This window comes from Porites lutea, chromosome 4 (assembly GCF_958299795.1).
Source record: "Porites lutea chromosome 4, jaPorLute2.1, whole genome shotgun sequence".
Lineage (NCBI taxonomy): Eukaryota > Metazoa > Cnidaria > Anthozoa > Scleractinia > Poritidae > Porites > Porites lutea.
Window position 1 is genome coordinate 6,261,777 of NC_133204.1, and position 17,200 is coordinate 6,278,976.

General features: G+C 41.0%; 1 protein-coding gene across 1 annotated transcript; it reads right to left on the bottom strand.

Moving 5' to 3' along the window:
- Positions 1-862: 862 nt before the first annotated feature.
- On the bottom strand, positions 863-12,997 carry LOC140935466 (uncharacterized). Its single transcript, XM_073385013.1, has 8 exons — positions 12,176-12,997; positions 8,992-9,256; positions 8,059-8,389; positions 7,504-7,680; positions 6,081-6,225; positions 4,975-5,448; positions 3,297-3,478; positions 863-2,565 (listed from the first exon to the last, which is right to left on the bottom strand). The coding sequence occupies exons 1-8, from the start codon at positions 12,861-12,863 to the stop codon at positions 1,834-1,836; spliced, it is 2,994 nt and encodes a 997-aa protein (XP_073241114.1). The 5' UTR covers positions 12,864-12,997; the 3' UTR covers positions 863-1,833.
- Positions 12,998-17,200: the final 4,203 nt, after the last annotated feature.

Sequence of the window (17,200 nt, forward strand, 5' to 3'; positions counted from 1 at the left end):
TTCCGGAGACATCCTCGGAGACCCAGGGGCGGTCAGTCGGGCCGGGAGAAAAGGCGCGACGAAAGTTTTCAAGCACAGGCGGAAAAGCTCTTCCGCCCATGCTTGAAAACTTTTGTCGCGCCTTTTAACCCGGCCCGATTGACCGCCCCTGGGTCTCCGAGGATGTTCCGGAGACCGTGTTCTTAAACCTGCGTTTTTGGTGGCTCGATGAGGTTTTCCAGGGTCAATACCCCACAAGTCTGAGCATAAACTACGTCGCCAGTAACAAAGATTTGCTTTGAAATGGAAAGTGGTGGCATTCCCGCAACAAAACAGGAGACTTGAGTATAAGTGTAACAGTTTATGCATGGAATTCGTTTGAATTTGAATTTTGTTACAAGATATATTTTATAAATAAAATGCACGTCTTAAATTCTGACTTACTTGTTTGTGTTATACCTTTTACTGTCTGTTTCCTTCTCAAGCCATTTAGAAGCCGTTATGGCAATTTTCCGATTATATTTCGTATTTCGTGTTGTAGGTACAACTACAACTCGAAATACTGAAATATACTTGTTGCCTATTAGTGACAGACAATCGGAAATTTGGTTCCTTGTTTTTAAACTGGGGAATAATTAACGAAAAGACAATAACTGTGAAAGACTTAAACCAAGGGATCATTTCACAAGTAGTTTTAGCATGATCGTCCGGGTGAACGTAGTCCTGAATAAGACTGTAGTTGACAGTGACTGACGTTTCGACAACCGGTGCGGTAGTCAAAAAGACAACAATGTTTCACTGCAAAGTTTTGATTTAAACCAATCGCAAACGGAGAAATCTCTTAAATCAATAATATATGTTAAAAGCAGGTTCAAACTTCAAAGACTTTTTTGTTTTTCATTTTAATGACTATGTTCATCTAAGAAGTAAAATGCTGTAAACTGCTGTGATTAGAGAGAACAGCCAGACGATTCTGTCTACAAGTAGCTCTTCTTTGCTGTCAAACGACCACGCCAAGCAATAAGGTCTATGTCAAACTGACGCACAAAATGTGTATGGAGGATGAAGCCAACTGTCAAAACAAGGATGTAACCTCGCCTGTGTAGCAAGCGTTTCCTGTACGAAAAAAGCGCGAAGGTTGGGACGAGAGCACAAAGAGGGAAGAGGGGTGGGGTATTTACCCTCTTCGCCCAAACCTTTCTTGATCGCTCAAAATATGGTCATGTAAGATGCATAGGCCAGAAGTAGGGAGGAGGGGTGAGGTTTTAGCTCTGATCCCAACATGAGTGGTTTGTTCAAACAAGTTTCTGCATAAACCACTTCGTTAAACTGGCTACAGGAGTTTGTTCTAGAATCCATACCACTGTAAGCCTCCCACGCAGCCGTTCTTAGGGTTTCATGACGCGTTCCTTAGGCGGAAGATTGCGTGATCAGCCAAAAAAACGTCTGCGTCGGAGGTTATACTACTGTAACTGTGCACTAATAAGTTTTAGGGACTGTTTACATAGAGGTGGGGGACCCCAGGTAGGTGAGGTAACCCGCCTGTCCATATAATCTCTCATTTTAATTTGATCACGTTTACATGATAGGTGTGGTGACCCGCCGCAGATTACCTCGCTTACCTGGGGTCCCCCAACTCCATGTAAACAGGCCCTTAGAGAATAAACCTCTTTACCTTGTATGTTTTATTTTCCCAATAGAGGTCCCTAGGGAACTTGACCCTTTGTCTTTTCATGACTATGCGTAGCTATGAGCGAAAATAACAGTTCCCTAGAGTATTATCACATGACCTGTAATGGGAAAACAAAACATACATGATTAAGAGGTCTACTGTAGAAAGCTCGCCTGGATGAGTTACTGCGAGAAAACTGCGGGAGTGTTATTTACTGCTGAAACAGTGTCTGTATGAGAAGTAACAGCTGGTTCGTCCAAAGGTAACGGTAACTGCTGCTGGCTATTTGCAAACAAAAGCGAAACACTGATGGGATCAGTGCCACTAGATTGCGCAGCACATGAGGCCGGTATATTGTAATCCTGCAGACTTTGTTCTTCCTCGGTAACTTTCAGACTGTTCTCGTGTGTGGTCGCTTGCTGTTTAGGCTGCTCTGAATCTGTTTCTATAGAAACGCCTAAATCTTGAGACGTCGTTACGGGTGCTGGGACGACGTCATTGGTCTCCATGGCAACAGAAACTCTTTGGTCTGTTTCCATGACGACAGGGATTTGTGGTGAAGCATCATTATTCTCGTAAGCTGATTCATTGTGTTGAAGTTCGACTGACATTTGCTGAGTTCCTGTGCAATGTTCTCTGTCTCGGACAGCTACATGTAGTTTATTCTCACCATCTTCAAGAATCACTGTCTGTCCGCCTTCCTGCACCGACTGAAGAACCGATTCTGGTACCATGACGACAGGTCGTGTTGTGGCCATGGAGATGAAATTTCCTTCCTCGTTGGCTTGTGATAGACTGGTGAACTGGGTGTTGTCCGACTGCTGTTGGGATGAAGGTGCAGGGATGGAAACCATTCTCGGCTGTTCACCTTCTGCAGAGCTTTTTTCTTGCGCTTCACTGATAACTCCCTCAACCTGCGAAATATCAAAAGCCTAATCATGGTCAATGTTACGAGAAGACAGTATGCCAAATACGCCCGGGGGAAGGGGGGGGGGGCGTAGTTATGAGTATGACGGATTACAATCCCAAGTGAGAAGTGTTTCTGGTGTCCGTTGAAAGTTTATTATTCTGCTTACTGGTTAGTTAGTCGATTTAGTTGTCTTACTATTGTTAGCCCATCGTAAACCCAATTTGTCTGTGAAGACATGCACATTCGATATGCACTTTGACAACGGACGCAAACTGACCTCTTTTGTGACTGACCTGAGAGCCTACTACGACCGGTAACCATTTGACGGAAACCGGTCGTTTCGAAACGAACTCAAGCGCTAAAATTGCAAAAAAAGATTTCGATTACTTCAAGTAAAGTTGGCAATTGAACAAGAAAAACATTTTGGGTGAATATTCTTCGTTCTTTAAGCCAGGTACGTGAAACTATTTACACCTCGAAGGAATTAACTTGTATCAAAACGACTGGTAACCGTGAACCTACTTGGCGACGCGAAGGACAAGACAAGACCTTCAGCAAAGACTTCGCTAGACGAAACACTGGAGTCTAAAACTATGTGTAGTGCAGCCTATGAAATGGCAGTGGTGTGACTTTACTTTACTCTATATCACTGCCCACAATAAAGGCTAACATATTCTACTTCGGGTCAGCACGTGTACAAGACTTCAAACTAAGCATTTGGGTACAGCACCATACCTGTTGACCATCAAACACTGCTTCTTTGACTAGTGAGGACAAATCTACTTCCAGTGCTTGGCGCTTTTCCTGCGGTTCACCCTCCACACTTTCTTCTCCGGATCGAGATTGCTTTGATTCTTCTTTGGCAGCGCTAAGCACCGCGTCAACAGCTGCCTGGGTAGCCACCACGTGACCAGAAACTAAAACAGAAAAAAAACAAAGCCTTTAGTTTTACCACATTTCATTGGATCTCACAGTGGTTTTTCACTGGGTTTTGAAAGTAACTTCCTGATAACTCTGGTTTAGCATGCCATGCTCTGTGATTGGTTAAACTATCTTGCACATCTTTCTTAACCAATAACAAATAAGAGAAATCAAAAGCAGTACCCATCTTCCCGCGCTTAGGGAAGGCGGTGGCTACGCGGCATTTCTTTGAGTTTTGATCGGTTCAATTTCTTGTCAGCGCGTTGCGATTGGTCAGAGTGGCTAATTACGGTACCATAACCTACGAAAAAATATCTTGCGAGAGTGCGTATAAGAAGTTCATAATAAGTCAGAGATTCTGGAGCAAGGTTTAGCAACCCTCAACCTGGAATGGTCCCTTCCGCTTTTCAAACAGCCTGGTATTGTTTCATGGCCATTTAAATTATTTTAAACTCTCGACAATGAAGACAAATATTTTTTATTTCAAAGCCGTATTGTCAGTGGTATTTCAAACTGTTAGATCCTTGAATTCAAAGATATCACAGGCAGCACAATGCACACAGTGATGGGAATTAAACGCAGAGACCAGAACAGATCAAGATTATGCTGTACTTGGGGTGACAACTGGGTTACCAAGTTAAGTTTTATAAAAAACCGTGAGATGTACGCTTTTTCGGGTAGGTTTGCTGTAAGATGTCATTATCAAAAAGCCTCCTCCATCGAATTCTAGATTGAATACCACTCAGATGGTGGTTCCTCGCTGTCAAACTGTACATTAACCATTACATGTAACTCAAAAATAGTACACTTTTAGCCTCTTGCTTATTTTTTTTTTATTGCTTATTTCGAGCGAACTCGAACTAGCCTCTTAATATAGCACAAAAGGTATTAGAAGTGCACGGAAAGAAAACAGTCGATTAAAATCTGGTTGAAGGGAAGTGGCCAATTCTCACTAAGTCTTGTAACCATTAATTTTCTTCTTCTGCTACGAAAAAACAGGAGGTATGTTCTGTCTTTGCTGTGGTTTTATCTGTGGTGTATATGTTGTATTTTTGGCATTTGTAGGGACATGGTGGTATACAAAATAATAAGTTATATTATATAACTACCAATGAAATACCAGGTGAGCTTTCCCACAACTTAATTCACATGTGAAAAGATCAACAGTGACCACTCCTATGACTATATGAAAAGTTGCGCCTATCATAGCAAAAAAATATTTAAGTGACATGGTTTAGTATTTCATTGGTGTCTATATGCAGATAATAAAATAGAACATTATTTTGCCACTTGGAGACACAGAATTTCTCTCTGAGTGTTCAAAGATATTTCACTCGTTCACTGCGATCACTTGTGAACTATTAATTTCAACACTCAGAAAGAAATTTTGTACGTCTGCGCGGCTATGTAATATCATCTATTTAGACAAAGGAACATAAACTTCAAACCATGGATAAAACTGAATCACAACATCTATAAATCTGTGTCTTACTTGCATCTGTTGATTGGCTGCTGTCAGTTGCTGGAACTACTCCGGCACTGCTACCAACTCTTATTATCGGAGCAGACCCTGGTGAAGATGCCTGCAGTGCAGAATCCAACATACTTAAAATGTTGCTTGTCTGTCCATGGGTAGCGAGATAAGCTGCTGAGACAGGAACCTGACTAGTATTATCACTTTGCTGTGTTGTTAAAAAGGCCACCGCACTGCGACTGTTCTCAGCCACCTGTGGTATAAACGTGACAGTTTGGGGAGACGTTGTAGCTGATCCTGAAGTCTGGGGTGGTGCATCAGTTTGCGATGGGATTAAAGTTACTGCCTGGGCACCGGCGGCTGAATGTAAAGATGCATGGCTTAGGCTGGCCACTTGTGAAGCTGGTATGGTTAGGGACAGTGTTGCTGGTGTATCTGAATCAGACTGACCAGAAAAGAAACTGCTTGCATTCACTACAATGACCACTTGACCTGGAACACAATTACAATAGGAGACATCAAGCATGTGCGATGGAGTTTTTTATGTAAAATGGGCGAGCAGACTGCGAGCAGTCTCTCTTTTGCTCCAAAAACTGTGATCAATTGTGATATGTGATTTTTTGAGTAGAGAAGCCGAGAGCAGTGTGTTGTGTATTGCCAGTCCCCGCAAAAACAGAGTCTCTCTTTGTGCTCATAATGGCATCCACAAAACCTGCTGCTCATGGCTTTGCCGCTCAAATAGTCACATACTCCACTCCCTCACAGATTTTTGAGCAAACGTGCTCGACTGCTTGCACTCTATTCAAACAGTGAAAATTGCCATTAAATTGAGTGAAATGTTAATAACTGCTTAAAACATTAAAAGATGGTATTGGGTATGAATAACCAGTAAATACAAAAGGAGTAATGGATGATAATAACCATACTGATACATTCATGTACAATAAAATTACTTAACACTTGCTTTCACTCAAACTGCAAACAGGGACAGATCTGTCAATAAAAATCCTAGATACATCCTACATACTGCTGTAGTGCACATTTGTAAATTTGTTTGGAAATGGCCCACTCATGTAGCAAATTACATAACATGGGCCATCAAAAGTAAAAAGTTTCTCTCTGACCTTCATCTCGTCCTGATCCAGAGCCCTGTGTGATGAGAATCTGATGCTGATTAGAAAGATCGACTTCAGTAGCTTGTCCGTCAGTACCCTGAATGATTCCAAGCTGGTGTGCCTGTTCACTGCCCTGGTAATTCTCTCTGCTTGCCTGTTAAACATCACAAAAAATGGTAAAAATGGTAAAATAATCATTATTTAATTTTACCATTTTAGTAACCATGGGCCAATCCCCACTAGTGAAAAAGCTGTTTATTTTGACAAATTTTCTGTCATCACCAACATTTGACCAATACAAATAGTTTGTTGCAATTTTATACATTTTGTCTGAGATGGGACAATCTTCAAAGGCGCTATGGACAAAATTTGACAGGCATTTTAGTGAAAAAGGAATTGGTGCTTGAGAGGGCCGCTTATTGAGATGTTTATTAAACATTCCCTGAAACTCTAGATTGATGATTTTATTTGATAAAAGTGCAAAAGAAGGCTTTCTTAATGATAACATCGTTGCTGTGTTAGAAGGTGAGAGGGAGGTAGGAACTTATTCCAGGCAGGCATTTCTTATTTTGCTAGTTTGGTCTTGAGGTGGACACTTTTTCAATGGCAACCAAATATTCAAGCATTCTCCTTTTCCAGGAGATACACTGTACAGTAAAAACAAACCTCCATGTGCGACCACCTCTAATAGCAACCACCTCCCATGAGAATTGAACCACCTATACAAAACACCAAAAATTCCCCTGCCAAACAAACACTTACTGTACAGTTGGAAACTCTTATAAACAACCCCCCTCTGTAAGTGACAGTGACCACATTTTAGGGCTCACTAATTTTCCATTGTTTTTAACCTTTTGTAGGTGACCACTATGTGCATGGTCTGATCTCTATGTTCGCTGTATCTACTACAATAGAGGACAAAATTCTTAGGACAATTAACACGATCTGCCTTAATTTTTCCCCCTTTCCCCCTCCTCTACCCCAATCAATGTTGTAGTTTGTGCACCCCTGTACAGTTTATCCCATTCTAAAAGTGTTTCTTCATCCCAACATTGTTTGGAGGGGGGAGGGGAGGGCCAGTCGCAGTATCCAAGTGGTTAGAGAACTGCATATTATGCTACATCTGAACATTTGATAAGTTAAGGATATGGAAGGAAGGTTTTCCATAACCGTTCAAAGGATTTTTGTCCTCCATTGCATGTTACTTAGAGTATAAGAAAAACTTTTAGCATCAACATGGCACTACACATAATGCAACTTAGAAATTCCATGCAATAAATTATCTTTGATAAAGTAGATGTGTCCGAACCACTTCTAAGAAGAGACCCCCTGTGGTTTGCTTCTTGTGAACAACCACCTTCCATAAGCGACCACTAAGTCTTCACATTTTGGGTGGTCGCTTATATGAGGTTTGACACTATGTATTATATACCTGATGGAGTAGCTGCTCCTGATCTTGTGACGTCATCCTTGCAGAGGAATATTGCCGCTGTATGCTTGTGATAGTTTCAGTTGAGGTCTGTGATGATTGTGAGAGTTTTTCTGGTGTGTGCTTTCTCTTACGGGTTTTCTCCTTGAGTTGCAGATAACTTTGAGGGAAATTTGTGAGCTTAAAGAAACAAATTTAAATGTAAAAACAGAATTTTTTAACTTGCTTGTTAAAATCTACACAGTGTCCTGATAAGGATATACCTAAAACAATTTTTTGACATCGATTTTTCTTTTTGGTGTTTTGACATGCCAAGGAAGTGAAACACCACTTTCGGTGAGGTACAAAACCACACAACTGAAAACAGGAGACTGGGAATGATTGTGACATCAGTTCACGATATTCTGTTTCACGACAAGAAAGAAACAACTGAGAAATTTGCCATCACATTATTTCCATGGTCTTTAATACAAAAGTAGCTCTCGGCCAATCAGCACACATGAAGTTGCATAATAATTATTTAACCCCACATAAAGAAAATAACATCATATAACTCACCGGAGGAAGAGGCATGAGACTTCCAGTGGCGAGCGCCATCTGAGCTTGATGAATATGATTCTGAATATCAATGATGGTAGGGAAATATGACCTGTTATGTCTGGCTGGTGCTTCCACATTTGCAAACAATTCCTTCTCCACAAACACCTTCAAGCAGTGTTTAACAGTGTATATCCCACTCACACCTCTTGCAACTAGTTCACGAATCTTATTCATGACTTCAGGATTAAGGCGCTGACCCTGGGACTCGGCACTCTCTTCAGGATCCATGGGTATATCATCAATATCGTGGTACTCGTGAGCTAGCGGAAGTGGTAGTTGAACATAGTATCTGGAAATTCATAAAACTAAGATAAACTTGACACCATTATGATAATATATACTGTCAGTAGTGGTCGTGAGCTAGCAGCAGTGGTAGTTCAACATAGTACCTGCAAATGTACCAATCTAAGATAAAGTTGATGCCATTAAGTATATACTATAGTAATCATGAGTAGACTACAAGCAGTCTACAGGCACCAAAAGACCAAATGTGTAACATACCTTTATAGCAAGAAAGAGGCCTTCAGTTTAGAGGTGAATACTCGTTAGGCATACTGAATTTCTGGGGAAACGGAATGGGGGCTAGTTCATTTTGTGATTGGGCTAGGGAATACCCCATATGCATGTTTATGTCAAATGACAAATTTCACCACTTCCTGGCTTGGTGGTGAAATTTACTTGTCTGCATAAACATCCCCGAGGGCCATTTTGGTGACGATGCAGCCTAGCCGCCAAAAGTCAACTTTAAAAAGAGTTTGGAGCACTGATAATCATCAATTTGATCTCCTAGAAATTCTATGAGATTCTTTGTGCACTTAGTTTGGGTGATCACACTCAACATGTTTGCAGAGTAACCTCAAATTCATGATTAGTATGTTGATAGTACTGTACCTTTCCTCACCGCCAATGTCTACTCCTGCCAGCCTTAGTGCTGTTAGTGCTCTCTCCTGGGCCTGTCGCACATGCTTGGCATCCATAGTAGGATCTATTCTGAACTCTGGAAATTTGCGCACTTTCTTGATATAAATTCTGGCAGGACAAGTGGGGCGATGCTTCTTTACTGGGGAGCCATGTTCATTATAGTCAGGCTGCTTCTTGTTTACAGCTCCTTTTCTTCTTGGTCCATACTGACATTCCATAACTGTTGCTCGTCGGCCTATGGCAAATTTTGTTTGTGTCAACACAATGTTTATCAAACAGTCTCATATCTCCTGCCAAGGATATATGTAGGAAAAGGGGATGATTTTCAAACAAAACAAAACAATAGGGGATGTCCTACATTAATATACCGTAAAATTCCGAGAATAAGCCCCTCCATTAGCCTGTGTACAGACGTCCCCCCTCCCTCAGGAAAAATCGGGAGAAGGGACGTCTGTGAATCGCCGACGATAATCATGTTCCCGTTTCCCCGTAATGTTGGGGACAGCCCCTGATTGGTTGTAATGTTTATCCCATTATGCAAATAATTGCCGGTGTTGGGATTGGTGAATGAATCTCAGAATAGATTCCCCGGGGAAAAACTCAGTCTTTGTAGACAGTTTACCGCATTTATATTTGTTTACTTGGATTTCAGGTCTCTGGTATATGAGGAACAACCCGCCCTCTGGAATAGGCATGTGAAATTAAGACCACCAATGTTTGCTGCAAAGGTTGCGGGTGGACGTACAGAAATCAACGCTTAATCAGAGATCTTATATCTGGATTTTAGCATGGACATTGCGTGAAGATGTTCGGCTAGCCTGTGTACAGACGCCAGGGCTATTTTTTGGCCTACACGTGCCGGTCATGACTCAGAGAATTAGGCAAAAGTAAGGCTATTGTAGTTTCTTGCTGAAGAGAAGTGAAGGATCCTTTACATGAAACCTACTCAAAATCATCCAATGGATCAACTCCTGCATAAAACGCTTGACTGGAAATGTAAACAACCTTCCGAGATCAAAATTCTGTCAAACCAAAAACCACAGGAAATCGATGTACAGTAACAGACAGACTTTATGAGCTAAAAAAAAAAACACACTTCAAAAACAAAAAAAAACCTTCAAAAGCATGAAATACTCTTTTAAATAACATTTTAGCTAGATATTCTAGTTAGAGCCTAGCTTAGCAATAAAATAATGTTGAGAACATCCAAGAGAATAACTGCATACGTGCTCTAAAAGAGTCCCCAGTGGTGTTGGTCTGTCAACACCTTTTCAACTGTCAGATGAAACAACAACAAAAAATAATTTATGCAAATGTATACCGGAACATGATTAACGACGGCGATTCACAGACATCTCTTCTTCCGATTTTTTTCTGAGGGAGGGGCGACGTCTGTGTACAGGCTACCCCTCCAAGTATAAGCAAAAAACCCTCCATTAAATCGCCCCTCCGAATATAAGCCTCCCAGGGGCTTGTACTTGGAAAATTGTCCTCAAAGACAAAGTAAAACAAAGCACAAATGGTACATTTACTTCCAACTATAAGGCTAGCCCAATTGATTTTGAAATGCAAATTTCCCTCCGTAGATAAGCCCCTCCAATATAAGCCCCTCCAAAAATAAGCCCCTTAAAAAGGGCCTTTGAAAAAAAAAAGCTCTGGGGCTTATTTTTGGAATTTTGCAGTATTATACATACAGTCAAACCTCTTTAATACGGACATCCAAGGGATAGAACCAAGAGTCCACTTTACAGAGGTGTTGGTATTATAGAGGTAGGGAATGTATAATTTCTGGCTTTTCTGGGACCAAATAAACTGTCCGTAATAGAGAAGTGTCGGCATTATAGAGATGTCCATAAGGAGAGGTTAGACTGTACTTTACAGTACATTTTAAAGGAGCTATGTCGTGCTATTTACTATTTTTTAGAAAAGCTAATTAAATCCTTCTCATCAATTGAATTCTAAAATAATGTTCCAGTTTTGTAATTGAAGAATATAGTCAGCATTGGAACTGTTTCCTGTTGTTTGTTGCTACAAATGGCAAGGATGGATACCCTGTAATTGAAACTTGAAAAAGTTGGACCAACTTTAGCGCTCCCTGATGAAATCTCAGTTTGATATCTTCTACATACAAGCTGTAACTCTACAGAAGCATTTTGTGTTTAGATAAAGGCTCTCAGTAATGACTTCAGACCAGATTTGACCTTAAACAGCAATATCCTAGTGACACAGCCCCTTTAAAGACAATTAAGAAGAAGAAGGAGAACAAGAAGAAGAACAACAACAACAACAACAACAACAATAATAGCCATTAGCCACTTTGTGCCACAAAGACATGCAAATAGACAATGGAAGAACTCTGGTCTAACTTTCTTTTCACAGACAGTGCAAGGTATGTTTGCCTTAACTAGCCAGCAGCACACAATAACAAATTACGTTAACTCGGTCAAAATAATGGACCATGAGATTGGGAAGAGCTGCCCAAAAATGGACAAAATTGTCATCCAATCCATTTTGCAAGAGCTGCAGGATAAAAAAATTCATTAAAATACAACGATACAGAGATTTCATCCTCTTCAAAATCCCTCACACTGCAAACATACAGTAATATAATTCTGCAGTTAGATCAAAATCTTCCTCCCGTATACATATGTGGCAGGCACACAGGGGTAGTAGGGAGGAGAGGGGAGAAATTTAGGGTAACTGATTTGACAAAATGGTATCTTCCATTCATAACAGTTTACAAAGGCCCAGTTAGGGTTAAATTCTGACAAGCCACATGGCCTTGAAACGTTACAAGTGACACAAAATAGAAGAAACAGTGACAAATGAGACAAGGATTGGCAAGACTGTGCTCTTAAAAAACTGAAAAAAGCCCAGTGTTCTGAACCTGTGAAATATCAGGGGTGATCAGCATAGGATCTCTATGAAAAAACTCAGATTTTCTGGTTAACAGGAGCAAAAATTAAGCATCAGGGACCACCACGCTCTGCAAGAGCATGGCCTTCGTTTGTTGAAACTGCGACAGCAATGAAGAAATTAAGCACCAACACATGGGTGGGTGTAGGGGGGTCATTCAAATCCCCACCCCCCTGAGAGGGCTTCATAATTCAGAGTTCGGTTTTTTATCCCAACATAAATAAAAAAAACTGTGCACCTGTATTCAAGAAAGGTATCCCATCATATGGTACATACTGAGATTTCCACATCAGCCGAATGGATGGTTTAGCTGATGATGGAGACTGTCTCGTACCCCAGCAACTGCTGGTGTGCTGTTTATGTAAGGTCAAGATCAAGTCCAGTTCCACCTCGTTCATCACATAACCCCTATAGGAATCCCCTATGAGCTCGCAATCGTGAAGCCGGGCAGCCCAGGGATAATTTGCGGCTATCTGCGGATGCGGAGAAGCGTCAAGTGAAGCGCTTGTTCCAATCGCGACATTTTCAGCTGAAATAACTAAATTCTGCTGTGATCCTGGGACGGAATCGTGTTCCTGGACTTGAGGGATGCTGTCCACGATCTCTTGCGCACTCAATGACGACGAAGCTTCTTGAGTCCCAACCGAAATACTCTCAGTCGCCATGATCGCTTCTGAAGTTGCCATTGTCTCGGCTAAAGTCGAGGTCGAAATGGTAGCAATTTCCCCATTTTGCTGAGGAATAGTTTGAATTGTTGTGGGAATGTTCGAAGAGATCGCGTTTTGAAAACCTTCAGGCGCTGTAACTTGCTCAGAAACCAAGATTTGTTGTTGAATGGACTCGCTAGGCAATGTTTCCGCGGAATCCGTCGCCATTGTGTTGCAACTGGAAGACCCGTGTGATCCTAGCGGGTCAAAATTGACCATGAATGATCAATAAAGTAGTGCTTGGTGTTTACGCTTGAAAGCGAGACAGGAAAAGCTAAAAATAAAAGCGCCAAACTTTCGAGGAGAGCCTCGCTTTACAACAAAGTACGGCCTCGACCGCGTGAAGAAGGAGAAAGGCCTCCTTTTCATGCAAGACCGCATGGAGTTATGGGTACGCGACATCAACATCCCGGATGAAGCTACAACTTGAAAATAAGACACGTCCTAATATAAACCCTGGGGAGAGGGGTACTCCAGGGAATTCTTGGTGGGGATGTGCCGCCCGGTTCTTCAATTCCTGAACCGATTTCTGACCAAAAAATGTTATTTGCATACCAAGAGCCATAAGAGGACTATTATTATGGCGTCCTATTAAGGCTCTTGTTCCATACCTATTTTCAGACTAGAACTCTGAAACTGGCATACCCGTTTTCAGACCTGGCCTTTTTGGGCAGAAATTATGTCATCATTACTTACATCAGCGAGTAAACAAAAAAATTATTCAAATCCATTTCGAATTCGCATATTTCTCTTTCTTTCTTTCTCATCTGGAATTGGAACTATAAATACGTTCATACACTCTGCAGTTCCCTCGAAAACCATACCCGTTTTCAGACCAAAACGGGCAAAAACCCTACTAGCCCCCTGTGAAAACATCCGTTTCTCCTCGCTCTTTGCCGTTGGGGGCGAGGAGCGACGGATTTTTTCGCAGGCTAAACCCTACCGATGTAGCCTGAGTATCAGGCGTTTCTGGGGAAAAGGGGAAAGATGGAAGCGAAAAAGGGAGAGAGGTGAAGGAAGGCCTGATACTCAGGCTACTACCGATGGGGCAGCACATACCCATGGCATATATAAGGGAGTACCCCCCGGGGTCCTAAATAAGGCGAAAACTGTACCATTTATACAAGCATGTCTTAACTAAGATGAAAACAGCTCGTGTAAATGGTTTGCGTTTTATTTCTGCCGTTAGCCTGCGTAGCAAGCGTTTCCGTGCGGTTTAGGCTGTCGTTTCATTTCTCGCGCGGCCAAAACCAAATCCCGTTCCTCGGTCTTTCTCAGTGCTTCCGAAACCAAACGGAAACGCTTGCCGTGACGCAGGCTATTCTGTCCTGGGCGCAATTTCATGTGAATGTTGCCCATAACACAATGACAATGACAGCCCTAGTGTAAACCACACTTAACTAAGAATTTGTTCTCAGCAATTTGAATTAACTGTCCTCTCATTTTATGTAATATTTTATATATATAAACAGATGAACAACTGTATAGAAATATTTTTTTCTCGGTTAATGTTTCTTTTTAGCCTTTCCCTCCCCTCCCCTCCCCGTGACCTATTTTCTCGATTGCCTTTTGAGCACCTGATCAGGTGAGCCAAGGCTTTCAACATTTTGCTATAAATGCAGTGATCAGGGGCACCTGAACGAGAATATAGTTCAAAACCACTTAAACATAGCATCGTTAAACGTTTTTTAGTATTTAAACAGTAGATATAGTCATATTTTTATCCCATGAAAAATTTTTCATCTGTTCGGATTTCCTAGCTGAAAGTCTAATGATCCGAAAATTGTAGGGATCAAAACTTACCTTTTCGAAAATTTCAGCCCGAAAAAAGGCTCCCGAAATTTCTAGGTGACCTTTTTAGGGTAAACATCCGTTAAAAAATGGGCAATTATACCATTTTTAAGATGTTCGAAAATCCTAGGGGAGGCAGGCAAGTAAGAAATTTTACAACAAGTGTTCCGAAAATTCTAGATCTCAAATCGTCTTCCGAACAGATATTTTCCGAAAATTGACGTTGGGTGCCCCTGAGTGATGCTTTGCATTTTAATAATGAGCTCGCCAGAACCAATTAACTACAGGTGATCTTCGAAAAACTGGTTCTAGTCATTCCTGTTTCAGTTGTCAAAAAAAGAAATGAAGTATTAAGGGGTGTACTATTTGCGATTGAAACAGAAGAGAAAAAACAGAATTCAACTTTTTCACTCAACTTTTTCATTCAACTTTTGTTTAAGCCAAAGAGATGATCAAAGATCAAGAAAGAAGATTTAGGAAGAATTAGGAAAAAGCAGAAAAAAATAATAAACAGGTAACAAAGCCTCGAGAAGATAGCTGCCCAGCTCAAAATGATGGCTGGTCAGTTAGCCCAATTGGCTAACAAGATTTTCTAAAAGACGGTCTAAAATAGTCTAAGAAAGAAGGCACAATTGCAAATAAAATTGAATGCAACCTTTATTTGCCCCTTTTCAGTTAATCAAACAATTTAAAACTATTTAAACTTGAGCTTAAACTTTCAGCGGCCACAAAATATAAAAGCGCGCCTTCATTGATCAACAAGAGTATACGAGCAGTTGGGGAATATTATGATTGAAAGGGAAGTTTACTCATACTTACATTTCAAGTTCAAGTTCAAGTTCATTTATTCACATTTATTCAATTACAATACAACAATAATAAGGAAAAAAGAGAAGAAGTAAAAAACAGAGCTAACTATACATTGAATTAAACATAACAAAGGAAAAGAGTGTGTAGCAGCTAAAGGAGCCAAGCTTTTAAGTTGGCTAATACCACAGAGCGGTTACAAGTGGGTGGAGGTTACACAGTAAATTGGCGGTTATACAGTAATTTCATATTATACGTTCATCTTATTCTTCCTATTCATCGCCAGTGAACTTTCTTGAAATACAAAGGAAATTCCCCTTTTCTTGCCCGCCAGAAGACGTAGCCACATGTGTGTAGCTTTGCCAAATCGAACGTAGTGATCCCACGCAATTCTTCGCGCATGCTCAGACGTTTGACCGCGGTGTGGGCTTCACAAGGTGTGGGCTAAAGTGTGGGCTACTGGTCGGTTACAAATAAAGCCGAGTGGCTCTGGGGACGAGAATAGGCAACTGTGGCGAGATAATGGAGCTTAAGCAACTACGACGACGACGGCTACTTCATAATGAACAAAACAACTGCTCTGCACGTGCATCGCGCTTTTTAGTACATTTCTTTGACGTCCACTGCACGACTACGACGCGAAACCTCCTAATTTGACGTTTTATGGACGACGTGGACACTCGACGACGAATTTTTCTTCATCTTTTTGATCCTGAATAAAACAGGGGCACCCAACGAGAATATAGTTCAAAACCACTTAAACATAGCATTGTTAAACGTATTTTAGTATTCAAACGGTAGATATAGGCATATTTTTATCCCCTAAATTTTATTCATCTGTTCGGATTTCCTAGCTGAAAGTCTAGTGATCCGAAAATTACAGGGATCAAAAGTTACCTTTTCGAAAATTTCAGCCAGAAAAAAAGCTCCCGAAAATTCTAGGTGACCTTTTCAGGGTAAAAATCCGTTAAAAATGGGCAACTATAGTAGTTTTTAGATGTTCGAAAATCCTAGGAGAGGCAGGCAAGCAAAAAATTTTACAACAAATGTTCCGAAAATTCTAGATCTCAAATCTTCCGAACAGATCATTTGTCCGCAAATTGTCGTTGGGTGCCCCTGATAAAATCCTTAAGAATTCAACTCCATTCCATTTGACATATTGAGAGGGTCCAAATAGACGCGATTTAATTTGAAAGAACGCAAATTCATTTTTTAGCGACATTTTCTCTGCCGTCATCGACGACGTTGCTTAAGGTCCCTAATAGCCGTCGTGTACGAACTCACGAAAAGAACTCAGGTGCCCAATCAGGAGCCAGCATTCGCTTGACCGAGGATGCTCGTAATCTACAGCTGAATCTAGCCTTCTTCGCCCGGAAGAGCTTGCTCGCAGTCAGAAACGGAATAGTGTTGAATAAAGCCACAGCCGTTGAACTCTCCGGACATGTTGATATTACTCTGGCTTTGCCTCTTTGCCCAAAATTGTCCTAGTCGGAAACACAGATATTCGAACACAAACTTTTTAGCGTTTTAATTTATTATTATTATTTTTATTATTATTTTATTACATATGCTCACGATGATAAATGTTACAAAGATGCAAATAACTGCAATTTCAAAGATTTAAGACAAGCAATCACAGAAACGTTCATGCCGGGTTCACACACGGTCCATTTGAAGTTGTTTACTTGTTTGTTCGAACTTATTGGAGATGTTTGGAGATGCGTTCAAGCATTCTACGCATGCGCTCAAGGAGTGGTGGTCCGAAGCCATTTTTTTCGCCGGTCCGAACATTTTACTTCGAATAATTCCTCTTGGTTAAAGGGTTAACGTTCTAATTTCAGGTGCTAGATTAGGCAGTTGAAGGACGTAGACAACTGTGAATGTCATCATGCCATCCTTCAATGTCACTTTTGTAAAAGATTATTTAAGAAGCTGGAGATATACAGTAGATAATAATT